Source organism: Furipterus horrens, unplaced genomic scaffold, assembly GCF_987537825.1.
Source record: "Furipterus horrens unplaced genomic scaffold, mFurHor1.1.pri manual_scaffold_7, whole genome shotgun sequence".
In the NCBI taxonomy this organism is placed as follows: Eukaryota; Metazoa; Chordata; class Mammalia; order Chiroptera; family Furipteridae; genus Furipterus; species Furipterus horrens.
This window is the reverse complement of record NW_028327177.1, coordinates 47704552-47730979: the sequence shown is the minus strand read 5'-3', so window position 1 is coordinate 47730979 and position 26428 is coordinate 47704552. Positions and strand designations below refer to the sequence as shown.

Below are 26428 nucleotides of genomic sequence, written 5' to 3'. Positions count from 1 at the left end.
TTTAAAAAGGCCAAGGCCGAGAGCAAGATGATAAGAAATCCAGAGCTCTGCGTCTTCTGGAGAGAGGGCACTCCAGCTAAACATTCATCATGTGAGAGGATTCCTTCTCACATCTGTTACAAGCAAAGATGACAAAAATGAGCTGTTTTTATTAATTAAAAAACAACAACAACAACAACATAAAAGCAGATAGCAACATTATTTTCAGAAGTATTGGTTGAAAATACTAGTCCAGACAGAAGAACAAGAATGGTACTTATAGTCTCTAGGTATATTCTATCAGACAAAAATTCTTTTCTTCATTGAAATAAGCAATATGTAATGTTGGGTGTCAGATGACATCAGCCATAGCATTGGTCTTTAGTTCTTCTTTTTTTCAACAAAGCCATTCATTGCATTGAAGACACCCATATATTCAGCCAAGAGCAGTCCCATCTTGACGGGCAAGATACTAAAAAGAACACAAGAATAAAGTTTCTCAGTTATTTATAAAAGCATCTTTACCAGTGCAGCTGAAAAGCAGTGCCACAGACCTGTCACAGACGAATTCACATACTCAGACATTACCATGCACCCCTCAGGGCCACCCTGGTCTTGTCTACTATGTGGGAGGACACTGGCCCAGGGTCTCTATCTCTTTCCTTGCTTTATTTACATTATTCAACCTATTTCTCATGTCCATTTCCAAAGCTTCCTTACACTGGGTAGTGATTGACACGAGGCAGTGAGGTCTTATGGAGTCGGATGAGCCTGGCTTGAAACCTAGCTCTGTCATTTACAATATCATCTCAGGTTAGTTACTTAGCTTGTGAGCCTCAGTTTCTTCCAGTGTAAAATGAAGTCATTAATTTTTCTTTCTGGGACTACTATGAGAATTAGATGCGGTAGCTCCCCAGATCTTTGGCAAGACCCAACTAAGACTGTTCTTCTACTCCACTCTCACCTGCCCCTCCTAACGGAGCCCTCTGACCCTGTTGATTCTGATGAGGAGAGGCACAATAAACAGAGCAGGCACAGTAAATCTGACACTTGAACTAAATGTAGGGTAAAGGACCTGTGCTCACTGACCCTCTGGGGGCACCCCAAGAAATACAGGTGGTTCCTACACTCCCAGCTTCAGGTCTCTGGCAAATGTTATCTTTTCCCTGAGCACCATACTGACAATTAAATCTCAACTTGTACCTCTGTTCCTCACAGTCTTCGATTTCTTTTTCCAGGTTTATATTTCTTCATAGCACTTATGACCACAGAGCATACTTTTTTATACTTTATTTATTTATTTATTTATTTTGTTCTCTGTTGCCTACCCTCTAGGAAGATAATTTCTGCAAGGGCAGGGATGCTTGTCTCTCTTGCTCTTTGCTGTAAGCCCTGATCCTAGGATGGTCAGCAATGCACAGCACATGCCAGGCACTCTATAATGCTTATGGGATGAATATTTGCAGGAGTGTGTGATGTGAGCCCCTTCACCCAACTTCTTCATGTTTCCAATGTCTTCTCAAAACTCTGTAGCTCTCTCTCAATCTAGTGCCCAGAACTAAAATCATATAAAAGTAAATATAAAGTCTGCACTTATTTAAAAAATTAAGTTCCATGTTCTTCACCATTAGCATTATGAACTATTAGCAAGTATAGCCACTCTATTGTGAACACACACACTGCCCAGTAAAGTCACTACATTCACTCATTTACAAGCTGTAAAAAGCACTGACTTCTACATTGTAAATGAGGAAATTGGACCTGGAGAATAAAGGTCATACTCAGAGTTTCTACTTTAGTAAACAACAGGATTATAACTCTAGATTTCAATCTCCTTGTCAAAGACCCTTTGCCCTGTCCCACAGTACTCAGTCAGCCCTATCAGTCAGCACTCCTGTGCTAGGTGAACATGAGGAAGTACAGAGATGTAAGAATGATTTTTGGTTAATGGCACAAAGTAGATACAATTAGCTAAAGAGAAAAGACATTTGCTTATGCAGGAAGAGCAGTGGCTGCTTAGTTGTGGTGGACATAAGGCATGAATGAGGTCTATGTTCCAACAACTGAACAACTGTTGCCGTCAAGAGCAATGGAACCACTGGAAGTTTAAAATGAGACAGATTTCAACTCAACAGAGGGAGTGGTTCAATAACTGAACGTTGCTTTCTTGCAAAGCAGAAACCCCTGTGAGGTGGAAGCATAACAAGAGATGACCTGATACAATCTAGAAAATGAGCTGAGACCTGTGAATCAGCAGGTGCTTCAAGTAATTTGGCACTGCTATTCCTGTGATTGGGCCAAATGTTCATAAACGGCAAGTGATGTATCTTAGCACTGAAATGCAATGAAAAGCAGAGAAGGAGGGGCAAAGATGCTGTCATGTGCTTTTAAGAAGTAATTATCTTTTCAGGTATTTTCCCCCAAGTTCTCTAACCATCTTACAGCACAAATTTATCCTCTATTGCCAATTTTACCCATACCATGAATTCCTGAAATACTCAACTTAGTGTCTGGTCTTGACTTAGGGCCATGTACTCAAGTAAGCATGAACACAATAGCTATTCTGACATGACTATTCCATGACTAGCATAAGAAAAAGCATTTCACCCTGGCTGGTGTGGCTCAGTGAATTGAGTGCTGGCCTGAGAACCAAAAGGTTGCCGGTTCAATTCCCAGTCAGGGTACATGCCTGGGTTGTGGGCCTGGTCGTGGTTGGGGGCACGCAAGAGGCAACCAATCAGTGTAACTCCTGCAAATTGATGTTTCTCTTTTTCTTTCTCCCTCCCTTCCCCTCTCTCTAAAAATAAGTAAATAAAATATTAAAATAAAAGAAAAAGCATCTCTTCTAAAAAATTATAATTTCAATTTGTCCATAGATCTTTCAGTGAATCCACTCTTAAAATTTTTTATATTAGTTCTGTAATTTTATTTTCCAAATGATATTTGTCTTTGAAGCATGGCTGAGAGAGCTGTGGCTAGGATAAAGTGGAGTTCAATGTTTTGTAACAATACTTCCTTAGATTTACACATAACTTTAAAAAATACATATATTTTTTGATCTCTTAAAACTTGTGACACAAAATTGAATCATTTTCTATCCTGTCATTCATTTTCCACATTTGCTATAAGTATTGAATGCTTCCTTTTTTTGGTCAGGCCCTTCCTTGGAGCTGAAAACACACAACATTGAGCAGAAATCAACTGGCCTCTAATCTCAAGGAACTCACGACTCAGTGGGAGACCTCACAAATAAATGGACAATGCAGCTGTGAGATGTTCAAAGGAGGCCAAGGTCAGGTGCTTAATTCAAGAGGGGGCACAGCATGTACAAATGCCCTGGACTGTTTCCAGTCCCAAGGACTCCACCAGTGAGGCTGAGCAGAGGCAGGGAGAGGGAGGGTGGTGGCAGACAAGACTGGAGAGGCCAGTGTCAGGTTACATGGCTTGTATGAAATTCTAACCCAGGCCTCACCCACAAAGATTCTGATGTGGTTAGAGGAGGAGGGGCTAGGTTCAGGTATTTTTAAAAAGTCTTCCAGGTAAAGCAGCCAGTGTTGAGAATCATGAGCCTAGGATATTTGATTCTTTTCTTGCCCCCAAATATTTTATTTACTTATTTTTAGAGGGTGGGGAAGGGAGAGAAAAAGAGAGGGAGAGAAACATCAATGTGTGGTTGCCTCTTGTGTGCCCCCAACTGGGCACCTGGCCTGCAACCCAGACATGTGCCCTGACTGGGAATCGAACTGGAGATCCTTTGGTTCACAGGCTGGCACTCAATTCTCTGAGCCACACCAGCCAGGGTAGGTATTTGATTCTTAATCTAAGGGCTATTGGAAACTACTCAATTGTTGATCTCAGGGATCACACATTCAGATATACATCTTCTGTCACTAGGATGCCTGCACATACATACACCCAGTGGAGAAAAAAGGAAGGCTTTAAAAAAAAGCATTTAAATAGCTTTCAGCTTTACAAAAAAACTATTTTTTTAAAGATAAAAAGATAGAGGCAACAATAGATGTACACTTTTTTTTCTAATGCTATCTAGATATTCACTAGAATCTCTGGCATTAGAAATTCAAATTCAAATAGAGTGGTGGCAATTTAAATTCCAAGTCTTCAAAGAATTTTCTATTTGTCCTCAGAAATCTCTCATCCTCTATCATGGGAGTGTCTTCCTTTAAAATGAAGACCTTATCCTCACTTAGGCTCTTTATTAAAAAAAAAAAAAAAGTTTCCATAAAAGAACCACAAGTCACAGAAGTTTTTCTGATTTGGACACTTTTGTTGTAATAGGGAATTTGTGATAGAATTATGTGATACCTTCTAAAATAAACTGCCTTCCAAATAAGTCAGTTTGCTGATATTTTAAATGTTTCCATAATATCTGTTTGGTCCTTACAGTGATATGGTGAGGAAATTGAGGAGCAAAGGCATTAATGACTCCTTCAAGGTCAAACAGAAGCTAATAACCAAACCAGAAAAAGTCTCAGTTCTCCTGACTTCTAGCTTCAAGGCCTTTTTTACCCCCTCATGCGTGAATCCACTTCCTTTTTGACAATAATACTAAGATGGCTGGCAGTATCCAGCTCCATTTTCTAGACCACTGGGAGGCATGGCAACTATGCAAACTTGAGATTATGTCAGCAAATGGGCACAAGAAAGGAATAAGAATTCATTCATTTAATGGATAATACTTAAGTGACTTCTCCTAGTAGGATTTGGAACAAGCTGTTGATTGGTACATTAAAGAAGTCATAGAAGCTGATAGTTACCTTTTTAAAAACACCATGATGTATATAAACCTTGGTATACACAAGTACATTTTTTCTTGCAGGATAGCATCTACTATCTTTCTGACTGCATATTCTGGTTCCAAAATTGGTAACAGAGAAGGACAGCTAGGAGGTAAACAAACAAACAAATCCAACATTAACAAATTAATAAAAACAATTCTTACATACTGAGAATAAAAAGGTTGTAAGACATTACCATTTATTTGCTTCTTTCAATTCTAGATTTGATCTATTTATTCCCTTATTATCAACATGGTTAAAACTACAATATGAAATGGGAAATATGGGAAATGATGATTTTAACTAATACACTGATGTACAATATGCATATGTGTAAAACCATACTAAAACAAGTGGTCTAAATAGAAAGCAAGTCTTTGAAGACTAATTCCTAGCATCTCTGTGAGATGCAGAATGGGGCCTTTGTGTTCAGTCCTTCTGTGGAATCAGAAGCTGGGTGGCAGAAAGGGAAGGTGACTGCATGCTGGGGAAATGGATGAGCAGACTCAGGTTATAAGATGGTTATGAGCAGGACACAGCTTTGATAAACCATTCACATTAAACTCAATATCTTAAATACAAACCCATTCGAGTAAAAAAGAAATTCTAATACTGAAAACAGGCTTAATCCCCAAAATATATCCTTTTACACACCTTTAAAAACCAGGTAGAAAAAAATACATAACCATTTTTTAAAATGCAGTTTCGATGAAATGACAGGACATACTTACCCAGTAGTACAACCTTCAAACATTCCAGTTTTTATAAAAAATGGGCACACAATAGTGGTTTTGATCCCCTTTATATTCTGAGCAAACAGTTCCATAAACATAGATTCAGCAAATCCAAGGGCTGCAAATTTACTCGCACAATAATCTGTAAAAGACAAACAATGCTGATGTATATTCTGAAGTTTAAAAAATGGCATTACATTAAGGTCTCCTTATAAAGAATGGACAACAATTTCAGAGTTCTTATTTTGTGAGATCTTGGTCTACTCCCACTGGAAGAAGTGTGGAGTGAGTGGCAAGGGACACACTCATATAAAATTCAGCTGATAATGACTGAGCGGATGCACAGGGTGCCTCTTATGGTCACATTGCTTGAGCTTATTATCAACATGGTAATAACCAGAATATGAAATGGAAAATATGGAAAATGATGATTCTAACTAATACACTGATGTACAATATGCATACATGCAAAACCATACTAAAACAAGTGGTCTAAATAGAAACCAAGTTTTTGAAGACCAATTTCCTAGCATCTCCATTAGTGAATGGGCAGACAGTGGGCTAGCTATTATATGGGGCACACAGGGTGTGTTTCAGTCCCTGTCCCAAAGAACTTCAACCCAATTGGGACAGGAAGACACACAAAAGAAGAAATACAATAAGTGATGTAGAAGGCTAGGCAAGAAAGGGCAGCGTGGGTCATGATACTCAGATCAAATTTTCTTGTAATTATAACTCTTTCTTTCACTTTCAGAAAAAAAAAAGGACACAGTAGCTTAAATCTCAACCTCTTAAATATCTTAAAAATGCCGGAGGAGTAGAAAGTGGCATTTATTTCAGTTTAGGGCTTGCTGTCTTCAATCATTCTCACTTCAAATAAACACCTGAATATTCAATTCACTGAATGGAAAAGTCTGGAGTAGAAAAGGCATTTAGGTGGATTTCTCCTTCCCTTTGCCTCACATAGTCAAATGAGATATAGGTACTTGCTCTTTGAGAAGCAGCTGCCACGGCTGGCAAGAACCAGGCTGTAAGCACCAGGTCAGGTGTGGGGCTATCAGGCCTGCCACTGCCCCAGGCGCTGGGTAAGACCATAGAAGGAGGGAAGGGAGAGGAGTCCAGACTAGCTTCTAGGGTAATCGGAGTCATGTGGTATGAATGCAGCTCAATGAGTTCCCCAACCCCCCAGATTACGATGAGCAGATATGGCCCAGGCCCGGGGAATCTGCATTCTAAGTAACAACCTTGGTGGTTCTGATTTAGGGGAGCCAAGACCTTCATTGTAGGAATTACAAAAGGCTTACACTTGTTTCTAAGGTCAGCTGTGGGTGGAAGAGTCCAGCTGAAGACAGAGATACTGTGTCAGAAAAAGGATTAACCAAGCTGTAAATATACCTGTATTACTTCAAAGTTTCATCATTTATCAGACATATAAGAGAGAGGTAATACTAATATGTGATGATTTCTAAGAATGACAGATAAAGGGAAGTCCAGGGTACAGGGAGATGTGTATAGATTGGTAATAGTTTGGGTGACTGGTGGTTCTGGAAACCTTATTCCCATAACTGAGATGAACTGTGCTTAGACTGGTATTGTGAATCTTGAACTACGCTGCTCAGCTCAAAAGCACAAGGAAGTGTCCAATTGTCAAGCTGGCCAACGTTATCTGGGTGTTGTAGCTAGGCTTTCTGATGCATAAGTCTCAGGGATAATGGAACGTTGCTCCAGGGGATGCCCTGGTGGAAAGGACAAGATTTCTGCTCCTCCTAGAGCCAGCTCCTGAGTTGGATCTTAGTGTACCTCTTTGCCCTCGCTCCACTGCTAATGTCAAGTCAGTTGCAAGAGAGATAGAAATGACAACCACTTTGTGCAAGTCTTCCAACCAGTGGAAAAGCAAAGAGATAAAGCTGAGGTTTCTTGGGGTGGAGAAATTATCTCCAAACCGACAGTAGGGGGAGACTTCAGAAGGCAGAGTCATCATTTTTACCATCCTGATGACAGTGCCTAGAGATTTGGGAGATGGTGACTATGCTAATCACTTGTGTAAAAATATTAATCAGTAACATCTCTCTCTTTCTCTTTCTTTTTAAACCCAGGGGATTGCACAAGACCTAATAATTCCAAAGTGCATACTTCAACTTTGGGTAAGAATTGATGCACTATTTAGTTCTCAACCACTTGCCTTATTGAATATACTTCTTAATTTATTATCTTTATTATTGGTGCAAGTTAATGCTTATTACTCACAGCTATTATGTAAGTTAATGTTGGAAAAAAGTGCAAACTGCATGACCAGTGGATTTGCAGGGGAGGAAAAGTTACTGTGGGGGTGAGGTCTCTGTATCCCTAGTTTTGCCCATTACTAGGCACCTGGATTTTCTGTGCTGCTGACCTTCTCTACCTGGTCCATCTTCCTTGCTCTGCTCATTCCTAACTGCCTAGACTCTGGAAGTGGACTGCAGACAGAGGTTTGAATCTCAGTGCTACAACCTACTAGCTATGGAAGCTTGGATGCTACTGCCATAGTTTGAAATTTCTCCAAATTGAAATGAATAAAGAATGATATAAGAGCTAGATCTCCAAGATGGCAGCCTAGGTAAACTTGGTTCACCTCCTCGCACAACCACATCAAAATTACAACTATACTATAGAACAACCATCCCTTAGAACTGGCAGAAGTCAAGTTGAATGGAGGTCCTGCAACCATGAAATTAAAGAAATCACATCCATCCAGACTGACAGGAGGGGCAGAGATGTGGAACAGGCTGGTCCCACACTCATGTGTGGCTGATAAAAATAAGAGGGATATCAGGAGTGATGGGTCCCAGCCCCACACCAGGCCCCCAAGTTCAGGGGTTCCAGTGCCAGCAAGATAAGTCCCCATGGCTTCTGGCTGTAAAAACTGGTGGAGATTGAGCCAGTGGAAGAAATTGCTGGATTCCTGGGCAGTTCCTCTCAAAGGGCCCACACTCAGACTTACTCAGACTCACTCCCTCTGAGCTCCAGCACCAGGGCAGCAGCTTGAAAGGCACCAGTGGCATACTGGGAGGAACTGAAGTGTCTGGTATCAGGGTGAGAGCTGGAAGACAGCTTTCTTCAAGACAGAACAGCTGGCAGAGGCCATTAATCCTCTTCTGAGCCCTTCCCTGATAGAGCCACAGCAGATACCATATCTGAGACTACATCAACCTGACTCACACTGTTTGCCCCACCCTGGTGATTCCCTGAGATACTATGCCGCCCAACTGACAGCCCATCCAAGCGATTAACAGTGGCTTTTCCATACGAATGACTTGTCTTGGCCTCATGCTTCTGAACTTTCTAGATCATCTCACACAAGCAGCAGCTTTCTTCAGCAAGCCCCTGTACCTTGCTAAGTGGCTCCAGGCCTTGCACTAGCAGAAACTGGCCTTGCTATGGCACCTCCAAGCCCAGCACAAGAAGCAGCCAGCTGCTGATTGCTTTACAGCTTATGCCAAGTGGCCCCAGACAGAACACAAGGGGTACCAGGGCCCTGCCATTGTGGAGTGGGCCCCTTCACAGCTAATCTTCCACAGAGAGTGGAGGTTAGTGATCAGTGGTCATAGCCAGTCCTTGCAGGTGACTGGCCTGGGTAAATCCCTCCTGTTGACCTGCCAACAGCAACCAAGGCCCAACTACAAGAGGAGGGTATACTCAGCCCACATGAAGAGCACACCTTGAGTACCCAGCTTGGGTGATAGGGGAGGCTGTGCCACTGGAACCCACAGGACACCTACTATATTAGGCCACATTACCAAGACAGGGAGTCATAGCAGCTCTACCTAACACATAAAAATAAACACAAGGAGGCTACCAAAATGAGGAGACAAAGAAACATGGCCCAAATTAAAGAACAGAACAAAACTCTAGAAAAGGAACTAAAAATTGAGATAAGCAATCTTTCAGATGCAATGTGCAAAACACTGGTTGTAAGGATGCTCTTGGGACTTAGTGAGTACCTCAACAGCATAAAAAAGATCCAGTCAAAAATGAAGGATATACAGATTGAAATAAAGAACAATTTACAAGATATCAACAGTAGTGTGAATGAAGCTGAGAATCAAATCAGTGATTTGGAACATCAGGAAGCAAAAAACAACCAGCCAGAACAGCAGAAGAAGAAAAATTAAGAAAAAAAAGTGAGGATAGAGTAGCTTCTGCGACAACTTGAAGCATTCCAACATTTGCATCATAAGGGTGCCAGAAGGAGAAGAGAAAGAGCAAGAAATTGGAAATCTATTAGAAAAAATAATAAGAGAAAACTTCCCTAATTTGGTGAAGAAATAGACATAGAAGTCCAGGAAGCACAGAGAGTCCCAAAAAGATGGACTCAAAGAGGCTCACACCAAGACATATCATAATTAAAATGCGAAAGGCTAAAGATAAAGAGAGAATCTTAAAAGCAGAAAGAGAAAAGCAGGTAGTTACCTACGATGAAGTTCCCATAAGACGGTCAGCTTATTTCTCAAGAAACTTTGCAGGCTAGAAGGAATTGGCAAGGGATATTCAAAGTGATGAAAAGCAAGGACCTACAACCAAGATTATTCTATCCAGAAAAGCTATCATTTAGAATCAAAGAGCAGATAAAGAGCTTCCCAGACAAGAAAAAGCTAAAGGAGTTAATCATCACCAAACATTTATGATATGAAATATTAAAGGGACTTATTAAAGAAAAAGAAGATGAAAACTATGAACAATAAAATGGCAATAAATACCTATCTATCAACAATTGAAACTAAAAATCAAACTAGGCAAACAAGCAGAACAGAAACAAAATCATAGATATGGAAAATAGTTTGATGGTTGCCAGACGGGAGGGGAGAATGGGGGAATAGGTGAAAAGGTGAAGGGATTAAGAAGCACAATTGGTAGTTACAGAATAGTCATGGGGATATAAAGTACAGCATAGGAAATGGAGAACCTAAAGAACTTATATGCATGATTCATGGACATGAATAAAAGTGTGGGGATTGCTTGAGGGAGTAGGGAGTGCTGGCTGGAGGGGGGAAAAAGGGGAAAAAACTGGGACAACTGTAATGGCATAATCAATAAAACATAATTAAAAAAGAAAAAAGTGCAAATGTGAAATATTACATTTTTCGTACCTGCCAGTCCATTTACTCCAATTAATCCAGCTGAACTTGAAATGCAAACCAAATGTCCACGGTTATTAGCGATCATAGCAGGGAGAAAGGCTTTATAAGTCTAAGAAGAGCAAAGTAAAACTTTTAATACTTTATACCACATTTTACACTTTTTCAGATATTTATATGATCATTGTGATTAAAAATATTTTTAAACTTATAAAAATACCTGAAGGCACTGGGATATAAACGCCTAAACATCTAGAAAGTAATCATGTTAACTTGCTTAAACTAGTAAATCAATATTTTCCTCATGGTGTACCAATATCATTATAAATCATTTACTCAGACATATTTTTCTCATATTTGACTTTTATATATTTGACACTATAGAATGTCTATTACATCCTATGGAAAACTGTAATTTTAGGCCACAGCATTAAGAACTCTTGGTTTTGGTCCCATAAGTCATATTTGACTTTAAAAAAACACAATATTAAGACAATAATTGAAGCAGTATAGGAGAATCTTAGTTGTGGCAGCCATAATCCAGAAAGGAAAAGATATGATTATTTAGATTATAATAAAAAAAGATTATTTAGATATATAATATATTGTATTTTTCCCTCAGGATACTTGAATTTCACATTTTTCTGAAAAGTGTTCACAGGACATACTGTTGTTGGTTTCAGTTTGAAAATACCACTGTATTTTAAAATGTATCTCTACTTCTTTGAATAATGGCATATTAATATTATTATTCCATGTCATAAATAGAGGTTATCTGTTGGAAAGAGGGGATGCATCCTGTGTCTGAGAACTACAGAACACCTTCACCTTTGATGTGGGATCTGGAGAAAAATGATAAAGGAGAGAGCAATGAGCTTTGGGAGGTATATTCTGCAACAAAGAAATAATTACCAAATATTTGTTTCCTAATATAATAAATATGAGAAAAGGGATCTCTTATAAAAGTCAATCAACCTTTGTTTGTGTATCTCACACTGAGTTTCAGAGAGATCCTAACACATAGAGAGAGGTGAAAAATCAAAACAAGCAGTGCAGTGAAACACCCTGGCTTCTGCTATGAGTCACTTTACTTCTCCCTGGAGATGTTCCCCTTGGGACCCTTGTCACCAGGCACCCTCTGACCCTCTAGCAAGTGAGTGCTTAGTCCATGCAGGTGCTCAAAGAATGTACACAGACTTGCCCAGGAAAAGTGAACAGAGTGACAGGATGTGAGGGGAGGGCAAGGGCGAGGGACACATCAGTTTTTCAGGAACGTCTAGAAGGAGAGTGAGAGAAAGAATAGAAAGAGAAGACCATGAAAACAGAGAGGTAGAAAAAGAACACGAAAGCCACAGGAGTTGAGACTTTCAAGGACATTGTCTTTATCTTCATTTTGACCATATAGTCTTCATTCTGATGAAGCAGAGGGGTTTTTGGGAGAAGACAACATGAATCACTTGCAGTAGTTCCCGAAGGAACACGGTGGCCACCTAGTTCTAAAATTTTCTATCCTTCTCCTAAAAACTAAAGAGAACACCAAGAATACCACCAGTATTATCACATTTTTAGTGAAACTAGGGTACAGAAAACCTACAAACTCCAAATAACATTTTTAAACATCTTTACCAGAGGATATGTTATATATTGATTGTAGAGAAAGAGGGAGAGTGAGAGAGAGAAACATCGATTAGTTACCTCCCATATGTACCCTGACCAGGGATCAAACCGGAAACCTAGGTATGGGCCCTGATGGGTAATCAAACCTGCAACCTTTTGGTGTACGGGACAATGCTCCAACCAACTGGATCACCAGGCCAGGGCTCCAAATAAAATTTAAAGGCTGTCAAAGGAGAATTGGGTGGAGGTCCATGAGGAGAGGTGTGAGGACAATGGCGGGGATCTCAGAAACTCCCAGCACATACTCACTCTCCAAAGGAGAGCTGGCCCAGGGAAGAATGAGCTGTGAGTGGGGAGGGAACAAAATGGGTCAAGTGCTGGGAGAGGCCGAACAAGGGAATGTGTAGGGCACAGGGAGGCCTAGCATGACTGGTTTCAGCAACTGCCAAGAAAATGCAGCTTCTGAAGGTGGGCACATCACCTTAGATGTCAGGAGCTATGTCCCTTAATATCCACAGCATGTAGTCAGTCACCAGGGCTACTGCTAGAAACTCTCCTTTCCCTGGTCAGTACTGAGTCAGGTAACCAAATGTATGGTTGCCCAGAACAGACCTGATTAATGCTTGCTTATTAAGAATACCCCATTTCACTTTCAAAAGTGTTCCAGCTTAGGGAAATGATAAGGTCACCCTGATCATGTCTAAGTACTGTCACTTGCTGTGTAGCTTTGAGCAAATCTTTTAACTTCTGTGATTCCTTATCTCACTGAGGTGCCTTGGATAGTGTTTGGCAAAGAATAAATGATAGTCCTGCCGTGAGGACCGAGTGTCTTTGTAGGACTCCTGGAGCAGAGGTGCTGGGACGTGTGGGTTAGGTTGGATTGGGAGAAGATAACTGGGTAGGCCAGGATAATCTGAAATTGAGAAGACTGTGCTTTATTTAGAGAATACTACTTATTATAGAAGAAAAAATAATTACCCATAAATGTGCTTTGAAATTCACACTGAAAGACTTTTCCATAAGCTCATCTGGGCAGCTGAGGAACTTCCTTCCTGTTACGATGCCAGCATTGTTGATTAGGATGGAAATGTCACCAACCTCTTTTTTAACCTGAATTGAGTAACAAGAGCAACACCATCAATGTAGTAACTCCTTCTATGATCTAGATTTTATTTCCCCCGATTTTATATGCCTCTTATCCTTGTTAACGCAGATTGAGTTTATGTAGTCTGAACACACAGTATGTTTTATTTCCTTTGCTGAGTGTACACTGCATCAGAGATCCAAGTCTAATGCTTTTCTTTTCATTTCTTTCTTGTGATAATTCCAACACTACAATGCTGCTTGCCTTCTAGATTTAGAGCTATTCTTATACTCAGTAAATAGTAACTTTGTTCTATGCTCTAAGTAGCATACTGTTTTAACCAATGTGATGGGACATACTCCATTCTAACCATGCCCTATAAATCAAGCCCTAGCACACATACAGATCAGGTGGTGTAGGGAGTGAATGGAGAAGTATGATATTCATATCCATGCTTTAAGCACACAGAACCCGTGTGCTCTGTTTTTATCAGCTGGCTGGTTTTCTTCTCCCTCCCACTAACTTTTAGGCATAAGATCTGTGAAAAGAAGAACATAGTAGGCCCTGTTTGCTGCTGTAACACTGCTCAGAGTAGGTATTCAATAGCTTTTATTTAAGAAATAAAAGTTATGCATGGGACATTGGAGGCTTCCCCTTAGAGCATATCTTCAGTGTGTAGCTCTGGCTCTCATGTGAGAAATGAGCACAGGATTTTCCAGGATTGATGCCATGAGATGGTGCTGTCCCTTTGTTCCTCATTGTGGTTTAAATTTCATTACTGTAATTTGTATCACACAGTAGGGACTCTGTCCCCCAAATCCGAGAAAAGTGCTGGTTGCAGTCATCATGTGCTTCTAGGGGGCTCATAGCAGCACTGCCGACATCTCCAGCTCAATATGCATATGTATGTGCATGCCTGCATGTGTGTGCACCCGCCAGAATGGATGGTGCAGGGGAGGATAGGTCCCAGCAATGAGGGTGACATGTATTTGGTATTTACTAGCCAACTAGGTCTGTAGTCTAGGAAAAATACAGGATGAAATAGAGACAAAGGAAATCTCACATTCCATGCTAAGAGTTTTCAGATCAAAGCACTGGAAACAATCCAACAAAGTCTGCTTTGGAGAGTGATTAAATATATATCGTCAAATCCAAGTTGAACAGCAGTCAAGACAACTAGGTAAGCCCCAGCAGAGGCAGAATTTAAAGCTGGATAGGTTTGTGGGATGGAAGACAGCAGTAGCTCAGAGTCAGGATGGCCAAGCTAGAAGTTATATCTAAGAGAAATAAACAGGGACATGTGTTCTACCACCACCTCCCCAAGAATAGAGCATGTCATCCTGCACTTGATAAGATAAACATCAGACTTTAATTCCCAGGTACTGAGGGCTTTATTATCCATGGCTTACATCTTTGCAGTATATGAAAATTGTATATTTATGATTCATACTTGAAACATAATAGACTAAGCATTTGTCACAGGATTTTTCATGTGAAAAATCTTTCTTCCTATTGATTTATTTATTTTGTATATAGGATTATCTTTTGACTTTTAAGGATTATCTTGCTCCCAAGTCTACTTTTCTTCCTTTAAATTAAGCATGAAAAGGCATCATGAGTAGTCAGCCTCTGCTACATTAGGGAGAAAAAGGAGCAGGTTTAGCTGTATGTGACTTAACTATATATTAACTATTGCTGACTAGTGATAACACAATAGAACAATCATCCTGGGATGAGTGTTAGTTGTTGCTACTGTGTCGTTTTATAAGGGGCTAAGGGATAATATCTAAGGGAGAATGCAACAGATTCTAGTTTTAGACTAGTTTTCTTTTTCTTATTTTGCATTCACTATTCTCCTTGTTGTAAGAATGTGACAACAGTCTATTCAGCCCTGGATCACAACTCTGGCAAGACTTGCACATAAACTGTTCCCACCTGCGGGCAGCGGTTTCTCTGTGAACATCCACTTTATGACAAAAAGAACTTCAGCAAGGCTGTGCATGCCAGTGTCTAACTCCACGCCACCTGGGATGGCTGATTTGAATTTCCTAATTACTACTTATTAGTCATAGTGGTGGAAGTCTACTTCTACCAGTGACCACATGGTTTAAAAGATGAAACAATCCTCAAGTTTGACCTTGGACATCAGGAATCAGTAATAAACCTTAAAAAATTTTCACAGATGCTAAAAATACAAACATACCTCATTCTTACAAATAAGGCAAGACCCTCCATCAGCAAAAAGATTACAACTCACCTTATTGTGACACTTGCCTTACTGTGACACTCTCCTTATTGAAACACTCACTTTATTTTGGTGGTCTGGAACTTAACCCTCAATATATCAAAGACATGCCTATATTAAGGGTTTCTTTCTGTTGAACTGATGCAATCAATTGGAGGTATGCCAAGCAAAATCGATTATGATTTGGCTTGTCTAAGGGATCACAGTCATTAAATATATCATTAGGACACTTCCATATGCCACATCAAAGGTAAGAGACAACTACATAGCTCCAGTATGGTTTCGTGTTTATTCTTCAAAATGACCTCTCAGTCAGGATGCCAGGTATCAAGGCTGGCCTTTCCGTGCTAATTTATGATCTAGGGACATGAGCTTTCAAGGTTATTGGGGTTTCAGTACAGATAAAACACTGTCATACTGCTCTGACAATTTTCACCTTGATCACTCCACTATGACATACTTCTAAAAAATTCTCTGGTACCTTCCCTTTAACTCCTAAATTCAGAAGAGTATATAATTAATTCCCTGCAAGACCCAGAAGTAAGAAAAGCTGAATAATAGCCACATTTGACCAGTTCTGAAGCTGAACATCTTGGGCAGATATGGAGAGGAAGGAAATAATTATTTATGGAGTGCCTCATATTAGCTTGCTTCATATCTGAAGCTGTTAAGTTTTGGAATATCAGCCAGTCATTGCTTAAGAGCAGCCAGAGAAGTTATTTGTAATCAGTGTAAGTCAACATGCCAGGTAATTGGAGCTTCAAGTGCTAAGAGCTGAATTTGTGTGGTTGGCTCTGGCATTTTGTAGGGTGCTCCCAGTGTGAACCCATGCTAGCTTGTCAGGTTTGGATCTCCAGGCTTTTCTGGGCAGCTTGTGATTGGAGACGGTAGAATGGATGTGTGAAATGTAAAGACAGACTTAAACAAAAGTTACAAACTCACTGGCCAGTGACTTGCAAATCTTTTCACCAGAAAGTGAGGTGAGAAGTAGCAGGGAATTTGAGTCAGAGCAGAGAAACTATGCAAGAACTTTCCAACATCGTTGGGCTGCCTGTCACAGGCTTGTCTGGCTCCTCCCTTCTAACTAAATGGGGGAGCTCTGGAGAAAAAAAAGTGGCTCTGGACAGTGGTATGTGGAGTACTCATGCCAATGTGAAGAAAGAGAAATCCTTAATAAGGAAAGGAGACAGCCAGCAAACAAGAATGTGCCCCTACAAACTAAGAAAACCCTTAGTGCTGGCATGCTGGAGCTTTGGTTTCCTGAAAGCATTCTTTATATGAGCATCTCTGTCATCATCAATGGAACACAGTCTTTACAATAAATAAAATATTCTGATTTTCTAATGATTACTTATGGGAAATATACATTCAAATAACAGGCATTGTGGTGGGGTGGAAATAGCTGGACTTAAAATCAGACTAAATATGTGTTTACATCCTGGCTTAGTCATGCACTAGCTCTGGGACCCTGAGAAGATTATTCAATATCTCAGTGCCTCTGTTTCTTTATCCTCATAGAAGGATGCCATCACCTACCTTATACTGTGCTAGGGGCCAGTACAGTCAGTATAGAGTGCTTGCTGGAGTACCTACTCAGGAGTCAACAGACTCAGGTCCCAGCTGCAGCTTTGCTTCTTCTTAGCTGTTTCCTGTGTAAGCTGCCCTAAGCCTCAGTTTCCTCATTTGTGAAATGGAGATAGTAATAGGCCTTACTTTATAGGATTATTATACAATACATACATAGGGTACTTAGCATGGCGTATTACATACAGTGAGAACTCAAAAATCCTAATTCCCATTCTCCAATAATTTTTAAATTAAAAGAATGTTGGAGACAGGCAAATTTGGCACTGAGAAAGGCAAACAGATAAAGAAACTGTTGTATGTCCAAGTATTTACATAGAGAGCTTACTACCCATAGCAAACAGGAAGCACCCAGAATTTACCTGATCAGCTACTCTATATACTTCTTCCTTTTGACTGCAGTCACAGGTATAGGCATAGGCTCTTGTGGCTCCAGTGTCTTGAGCCATTCTACACGTCTCCTCATTCCCCTCCTTGTTGATATCCCAGAGAACAAGCACAGCTCCAAGACGGGCAAAGTGGAGGGCTAAGAGCCTTCCGAGTCCGCTCCCAGCACCTGTGATGAGTACAATTTCACCAGCAACATTCTTCCGTGGCTTTGGGATTAAGGTAAAAATCATAGTCTCCAGAATGGTAAACACTGATTTTCCTAAGAAAATGAATAATTTCTTTGCTGGGTCCATGCTGGGAGCCATATTCTGACTGACACCTATAAAGAAAGAAAGACTCATGTAAAGACCTCGGTGTCCACTCCCTCCGCGTTTGCTTACTACATAAAGCTTAAACTTCCTGAAATAGTAAAACAAAACAAACCAAACTGAGAAGCATGATTTAAACATCTCTCTTGGTAGCAGACTCTAAACTTAGAAAGAGGAAGGGACCCTCTGGGGACTGTATCTTGGCCAAATTTCATGCACAGCATCAAGCTCGGCACGTATCTATGTGCCCGCTAAGTATTGCAGGTGACAAATGTTCATTAATGTTCATTAACCATGCCCAGATTTAACCCAAAGGAGATGTTTATTATTTCTCAGAGTTAACCTTTCTTTCTAATGATCATGAGTCCTGTTGACTGATTTATGTTCAAAGTCTTGACCATATCATGTTGATGACACAACTGCTGTGTCTTTGGTTTTATTTCTGTCTCCTTTTAGGTTGGTGTTTCCTCATTTGCACTATTGTTCTTCAATTATGTGTCACTATTTAAAATCTGAGATTCAAGAGAAAAATGTAAAATCCTATTTGCATGATGTATTTTAAGAAGAGTAATTAAGACGTTCTAAACTTTTTCTGATGAATTTGCTGTCAGCTTTGGACACCCATTCTCCAGCTCTCAGCCCCTGTGTCTGTAATTATAGGCCATCGGTGAGGACAGATCTGGATTCCTGTCCTATCCTGCCCCTGCCTAGCTGTGGAACCTGGGGTAGGCTCCACAACCTCTCTGGACCTAGGTCTCCTCATCTCCTCTTACTTGTCCTGTGGTTTTGCAGAAGAAATAAGAATGTATGTGATGTGCCTGACCACACGCTGGCTCACAGCAAGTGCTTCATAAATGTTATCATGCTTCTCAGGTTCATGGTACTGCTCACCAACAAGGCACCCAATAGGTCTGCTGAAGGAATAACAAATCTCCCCTTGACAAGCTTATACTGGGCTCCATGCTTATATCCTGTTATCAGTTACTTGTACTTCAGTGAGAATGAGTTTATAAGATGCTTTATTAATAACCAGTTGAGAAAAAAAGGTCTTATTTCCTCTAGGAAGAGAAGACATGTTTAGCAGGGGGCATACTGTGGTGGGCGTGAGAGGTTTCTTGAGTGGGATATCCAATTGAGAGGCACAGAAGAGGGCAGGCAATGTTCATTAAAGAATTGCAGATCCTCACTTTGCAGTTGGTTGAAGACAGATTAGTTACTATTAATGACTATGGGTGGATAGATCCATCTATAGGAAGACTTGGAGCATGGCTGGAACGCTGTGGAAGTTGTGACCCAAACTGTTGTTTCCTGACTCATTCTGCAGATGAGGCTAAGGATCAGAGGGAATATGTATGCAGTTTATCCAAGGTCCCCGTGCTTGCTAGTGCAGGGCCAAGTGTTCATTTATTATATTTTTGGGCATAGCTGCTGGGCACTGGGGCTGAGGGGGTGGGCGGCCTCCTGTATTCTCTGGCCTCGTGAGCTAAGGATCTAGTTAAAGAGATAGACATCAAGTGAATAAATACATCACCACAAGCTATAGTATTATAAAGAAAATTGCAGGGGGCTATAGAAAGTAGAAAGGAGATATAATTTAGGTTGTGGTCAAGATAGGAGGCAACAGGAGAAATTTTTTGGGAACCAACATCTGAGTGAATATCCATGTGATGAGTGGTGAGAGGCAGACAGATCTGGGAGTAACTTGCCTGGCAGAGGAACAGAAAAGTTTGAGCCTTAAGGTAGGTTTGATCTGTCCAGGGCTGTCCAGGGAATAATAGTGCTGGAGGTGGGGGACATGGACATTCTGGTTAAACAAAGAGGGTTTTCTGCTATGGAGCACTGGGTTTCACTTGGATGAAAGGGCCTTTAAACTCTCTGGCATCTTTGAATTTATTTTCACAGAAAAGCTTGGATAATTGCTTGGGCATCCAGGCCCTGCAGGAATTGGAAAGAAGGTGCTCTGAAAGGTGAACAGTGGTATTCGGACTCTTATTTTAAATAGTCCTGGGGTGTGTATTTTCAGACCTGCAAGGATGAGGTCAGACTTCACCCAGTAATGTGACACCCTGGGCACTGACAACACTCTTTCCATGAGAAAGCCCACATGAGGCCATCCATGCCCTTTTAGGCACACACTATGTAAGTCTAAGCCAGAAACACAAAGGTCTGCTTCTCTCCTCATGATGCAGGTGGCTAGGAGTCTTACCGTTGACTTGGGTGACAACAACATTCTTAATGCCAGGGGTTCCAGGCACCAGTACTGTACTCCACAGTCTCAATGTGGGTATGGTGCAAGACCTAGAACAGGTTCATTGTTTATCCCTGTCCTGGCAGATGCTTAAGAGCATGGCATCCTGAGGTCTCCCTCATTTGGGTTTAGAGTGTCTGTTGGGGACTTGCACAGGTAATGAGGTTCAGAGATTAAAGTTTCGGTTGGAATTCTGGATCTACCACTCACTTCTCTGCAACCTTGGTAAAAATTATTTCATCTCTTATGCCTCAGTTTCCTCCTCTAAATAGGAAGATGCTAACAATACATACCAAAACTTATGAAATAGGGAACCTGTGGGAATTAAATGAGTTAATGCAGGTAAAATATTAGGGCATATTATATGATTATACGGTCAATACTACCACATATGAAACTTCTAAGTAAATTGAAAAAAAAAAAAGGTCCTCATCATCCACCTATCCCAGCCCTCTCCAGGAAGCATAGGGTGGTGGTGGGTGGGACCAAAGGTGTCAGGGCTGGATTTCAGGGCCTGCCATGTTACAGGCCTTGCTAGAATAGTGCTAGGCACATAATAACAGCAAAATAAATAGCAGCCAAAGCTGATTGGTGTTACTGCTAGCACATAAATTAATGATCCCTGACTATACCAATTAAAGATGCTTATAATAAGTATACTTACAAACAAAAGTAAATATAAAGTTCCATTTTAGTGTAAAGACTCTTCCTAACTCAGGAAGTGACAGCATATTAAATTTAATCAGGCTGAAGACTTCTCTGGTGTCTCCATCCCATGTCCTAGCCTTCTAGCCCAGAAGCTGAACTAACCTGGTGCAACGTAAACAGCTGACTTACGCGGGGCTGGGGTTGGGAGGGTTAGGTAAGGGAGAAGGGAGGAGTTGGGGGCTTTGAGAAAGGAGAGGTAGATGCAGAGAGCAGGGCACCGAGGCAGAATGGACCAAAGAGGCGACAGGGTCATCCTGCCCTCTGCTCCGGGTTGGGGAAGGAGGCTAGCAGCTCACCCCTGCTGGGCTCGGCGGCGCCTCGGCAGTCTGCGCCTCTGGGACGCAGTCGCCTGGCGCTCGCTCCGATGTGCGGCGCCCTTTCTCCCTAGTCCCACGCTCCCGCGGCGTCCCCACCGGCGCTAATGCCCCAGGTCGCTCGGGTTTCGCAAGACCTGCGCCGCTAAGGGCTGGCGGGCCGCGAGCACCACTCGTAGCGCCCAGGCCCTGGCCCGGGACTCCGTCGACTCACCTCAGACACGCCGCCCTCGCTGACCGCCAGGAAGCCGGCTTCCTTTACCTCGGCACCGCGTCAGTGGGTCCAGCTGGACTAGGCTCCGAGTTTACTCAGGCACCCACTGGAGACCGCGTCTGAAGGCGGGTCGGCCGCGCCCGAGCAAGGGGTGGGGCCCCCTCCCGGCCCCGGCGCGCCACGTGGGCCGCGCTCCTTTCTCTTTTTTCCTCCCGCGCCCATATTTAGAAGCTGGAAATTAGGTCGCCAAGGCCAGGTGCGCTCGCCAGTATTTCAAACATAAGAAGCGCCCCCACTCCTCCACACCATGACGTTTAAAAATTCCCATAGCCAGGCTGCGCCCTGGATTATTAAATCAGAATTTCTCAGTTGGAGGGGGGCCCAGGTAATAGCATTTAAAAGTTCCCCAGGTATTTTCAAGCACAGCCCAGAGGCTGGAAACCATTGTGTAACAGAACAAAGAGGAGGCAGGTGCGGGAGTCCATGCGGGGAGGGGGCCAGTCATGCCTGTGCAGCCTGCGGCTCTGGGCACAGAAGCGGAGCTTCTCAGCACCATCTGACTCTTCCACCGAGGATCAAGGTTAACAGCTTCCTTGGCCCTGTGGTGGTAAGTAGTGTGGGTGTGGGAGAGCCTCTCGGCAACGGGTGGGGTGCGGGCGGGAGTGGGTGTGGGTGTGGCGCTAGCAGGAGGCGGAGGAGAGGAAGGCTAGGGAAAAGTTTGTTCAGTTGGGAGAAAATAGCAGAAGTCAGCAGTGCACTCTGATCCAACCAGTATTTTCTGAACATCTCTGTGTACAATGATCCAGAAAGTACAACAATGCCACATCAGCCAAGAAAAAACGATAAAAATCACTTAATCATCTAATATAAGCATAACTCACTACTGAATGCTTGTGATAGAGGGCAGAGTTGATGGGTGGCATAAGGAACTGAAATGTCAATAAATTATGGGGTATTGAAGGAGAAACGGGGAGAAAGGACAAGAATGCCTTTGGAATTCACCCAAGATTGGGTAGGATGCGTGTTAGTGACAAGTGTGAAGGTTCAGAGGAGAGCAGTGTTAGCCAAGCTATATCTGGGTGTGTGTGGGCTGCTTATTTTTTCTCTGTTTGGCTGTGAGAAGAAACAGGTTGCCTAAGCCTGGAAAAGTAGGTGCAGGGGAGAGCCTTGAATGTCATTTCAGTGTTTAGGAGGTCACCTGTATTCTGTAGGCAGTGGTGAGCTGTGGGCAGCTGTGGCCAACTGTGGAAAGCATTTGAGTAAGTGTGCTGTTGGATGGTGAATGGGTTAGGTGTGTGTGCACTGGTTCCAGGTCAGCGATCATCACCCAGGGGCATGAGCTGTGGCGAGAGCTCTGTGCATGGCTCTAGGAAACCACAGAGCTTTTTTGGGGGGGGGGCGGGGCAAGGGGGAGACATATTTATGAACAGCACATGCACAAATGATAGACATGCACCCCAGTGCCCCTGTGAATAGAAGAGGGACACTTAGCTAACCTGAATAAAGAGAAGTAGCTGGGTTGGAAGGGCCTTCCAGACTTTGGAGACAAAATGGGTCAAGGTGTGGAGGTGAGCAAACCTTGGAGTGAGAATGAGTCACAGCAGATTTGGGTAATGAACTCTGGACTGTACAGCCTGCCTGCAAAAGTTTGGATGGGTGGACATTGGAGAACACCAGCCTTATGTCATCTTCATGGTTTCTCTGAGCAAAATCCTGGGATGTCACTCTACTTCCTGGTCAGAAGTTCAGAGTAGATCTCAAGAAGTTTTGAGCATTATTAGAAATCTCATTAAAACAAAATATGAGTGCTAAGCAATGGGGTTTCACTGATAATGTAATTAAGGGGAACTAGAGCCCTGCTATTTGGAGAAGGCCTTGATGTGGGGAAAACTCAGTGCATTGACCATAATCCTGAAAGCTAAGAAAGTACTTTTAAAAGGTCCTTTGTGACAAAGGCTAGGAGCAGACAATTAATTTATGATAGAAGTTGCAGAATAGGTAAATGATGTATGATCAATATGCTCAAACTTCATTCTTAGAGAAAACATTTATTGCCTTCCAAACCAGTACATGTTAAAAGATAGAGAACGGCCTCATGGGGGAGTGGTGTAAAGTATACATTTCTAGAGAGAAAGTATTTATCAGGAGCTGGAAAAGTATATGCCCTCTCACCTAATTCCATCTATGGGACTTTATCTTTACAACATAATCAGGTATCATTTGTTGACTTCAGGAAGGGAAACTATATTAATAAAACTATAAATTGATCATTGCCCTGGCTGGGTAACTCAGTTGGTTAGAGCACATACAAAAAACAACCAATGAATGCATAAATAAGTGGAGCAACAAGTTGGTATTTCTCTCTCCCTTCCTCTCTCTCTTTCTTTAAAATCAATAAATAAAAATACAGTTGTCCCAATTTCCCCCCTGTTGCTCTCCACTGCCGATCATTAATTTCTAAGAAATATGTGCAGATAGAGTGAGCTGCAACCATTTTTTAATGAAATGTTTTTCAAGGATATAGGAAGATGCTCTGAATGTAATGTGAGTTTAAAAAGCATAGTACAAAACTAACTATATAATATGATCCTACATTTTTGTGACAATTTTATTTATATGCACTAGAAATGTTGGAAGTAAATTCACCAATATCTGAGCATTTTTTATTATCAAATAGTGGAATTTTGGTTGATTTTTATTTTTCTTTGCCTTTTTCTATTTTCCAAAATTTCTATTATGTGCATAGTTTTATTTCATAATAAAAATATTTCTTAGAACATACCAAGACATTTCCATTTAAGATGGCAGACTAAGTATATGCATTTATAGCCTATTTATTCCAAAATTCTACTGAAATAAAAGGGAAGATATAAAAATGTTAATAAAAACATAATGTGCTAGCAAGAAAGGGACTACCAGTGAGGACTGACTAGAGGTTGGTAAGCAGATGGATCCCATTTCTAGAAACCAGAACAAAAGATACCTTAACCCAAAACACACCCCAGGAAGGCACTACAGAAATGAGTCATTCTTCCCAACAGAAACCCAGAGAAACTCCAAATCAGTAAACAAAAACAAAGAGTAGAAATAGGTCATGGGGCATTGAGATGGAATAAGAGTCTTGACATAAAAGAACAAAAGAGTGAAAGAATTGAAATAAAATGTAAAAAATTATTTTGTAATTTTGGGCTAGGCAATGAACCAACAATAATTCATTTTCCTGCATAAAAAATATCAACTTCTGCATAGCAAACAAAAAAATCATAAGCAAAGTAAAATGATAAGCAACAGACTAAGAGAAAATATTTTCATATAAAGAATTAAAATAGAAAATTAGCCATAATGTATGGCATTTCTATAAACCAATCTGAGTAAGGCAGTAGGAAAAATTGGTAAAAAAATGCACTGGCAATTCAAGGTCAATAAATACAAATGACTGAAAAGATGCTAAATTTCATTGGTATTCAGGAAAATGCAAAGTAAAAAGGCATACCTTCTTTTTATCCATTTATACTGAGATATTAAAAAGTTAAATATAGCCCTGGCCAGTGTGGCTCAGCTGGTTGGTGTGTCAGGGCACATACCTGGGTTGAAGGTTCAGTCCCTGTCCAGGAGCGTAAGATCCCCTGTCCAGTTAGATATAAATCCAGGAATGGTGAGAATGTGGGAACACGGGCATTCTCAAGCATTGTGAGTGGGAGTGTAAGTTGGTATATCCTTAATGTAAAACAAGTGTAGCTATTATGCCTTTTGACTCTGTCCTTTCACATCTAGGGTTTCATCATAGGAATATTGACATTTGTGCAGAAAGAATTCTCACTGGAACTCTTTGCAATGCTAAAAAGAAAAAAAAAAAGAAACTGCTTAAATGCACAACTATTCCTTTAATCATGGTGTAGTCATATAATAGAACACTATGAAGCTGACAGAAAGAATGATTTTAGAATTATATTTACTGTCAGGGAAATGTCTCTAGGGTATGTTAAGTGAAAGAAAAGTACAGAATTACTTCATTGAAGTTAAGTTTATGTTTATATTGTTCATGTGTATGTGTTAGTGAAATACAGATGAAAATGCATAGAGGAAGAGCTCATGCATACACACCACATTGTTCCCAGTGGTTATCCCTCGAGGCTCCTGAAGGGAGGCTTCCTGTGTTATGATAGATATTTCTGTATCATTAGACTTTTTATAGATGTCATGCATTATTTTATAATATTAAAAAACTAAAATAATGAATGAAATGTATATACTTTCTGTTTTAAAAATACTTATTTTAAGAACATAATGTCTTTGGGGATTACTTTGCAAAATAGTGGAAGACATCTGGTCACCAGATGACACATTAAAAATATATTAGGTTTACCAAAATGTATTATTTTGGGTACTGTCTTAATTTTGGTAGGAGATTATAAAATTCTCAGAGAAGAACAGAATTAGCCTGAAGCTAGATTTGTTTGTTCCATGATGAGAGGAAAGCAGTGTTAGCTGTGACAGAAGGAGAAAACAAATACACCTGACTCTTGTGAAGGTAGAAAGAACAATACATAAGAATAAGTCGAGCAATGGGGGGAAAATGGGACAACTGTAATAGAACGATGATTTAAAAAAAAGAATAAGTCATGTAGGAGTTGAAGGAAGCAGGTGATATTTGTGTTGCCACCTTATTAGGGAAAGTAACCATATACCAAAGAAACTCAAAAGTTTCAGAAAGCTAAGACCCAGGGAAGACAGCGATAGGACTGGGCACATGACGGGAATTCCTGTGGACTACATTTCTCAGAGGGCTGGTCACACAGCCAAACACTCCTCATTCCACCTCTCCTGGAACAAGACAAAAGGATGTGTTGTTATAAGTTTGTTTTTGCTCCTTTCTCTATTCCAAGATCATTATCACCTCTAACAAACTTTTTTTTTTTCATTCTGAGTAATCATGGTGTGAGTGGCATGGTAATGAGATTATGTAGATTTGACCTGGTTTGTTGTGCCAAGGCTGCTTAAATCATGTTGGAAGCAAATTCAAACATAGCCAGTGTCTCATAGCAGATTAAGTTTTCTCCTCTTTTCATTTTGCCCTTCTCTTCTTGGATTTC

At 41.0% G+C, this 26428-nt stretch overlaps 1 protein-coding gene across 2 annotated transcripts; it reads right to left on the bottom strand.

Annotated features, from left to right (window-relative positions):
* Positions 1-129: 129 nt before the first annotated feature.
* LOC150004402 (epidermal retinol dehydrogenase 2-like) lies at positions 130-21483 on the bottom strand. 2 transcript variants are annotated; one of them, XM_090283677.1, is made up of 7 exons: positions 21336-21483; positions 17516-17862; positions 13219-13350; positions 10636-10735; positions 5507-5651; positions 4755-4880; positions 130-451 (listed from the first exon to the last, which is right to left on the bottom strand). In XM_090283677.1, the coding sequence occupies exons 2-7, from the start codon at positions 17846-17848 to the stop codon at positions 361-363; spliced, it is 927 nt and encodes a 308-aa protein (XP_090139803.1). In that variant the 5' UTR covers positions 17849-17862; positions 21336-21483; the 3' UTR covers positions 130-360. The 2 variants fall into 2 exon arrangements, with proteins under 2 accessions (XP_090139803.1, XP_090139802.1); XM_090283676.1 differs by lacking the exon at positions 21336-21483 and having other exon boundaries at positions 17516-17884.
* Positions 21484-26428: the final 4945 nt, after the last annotated feature.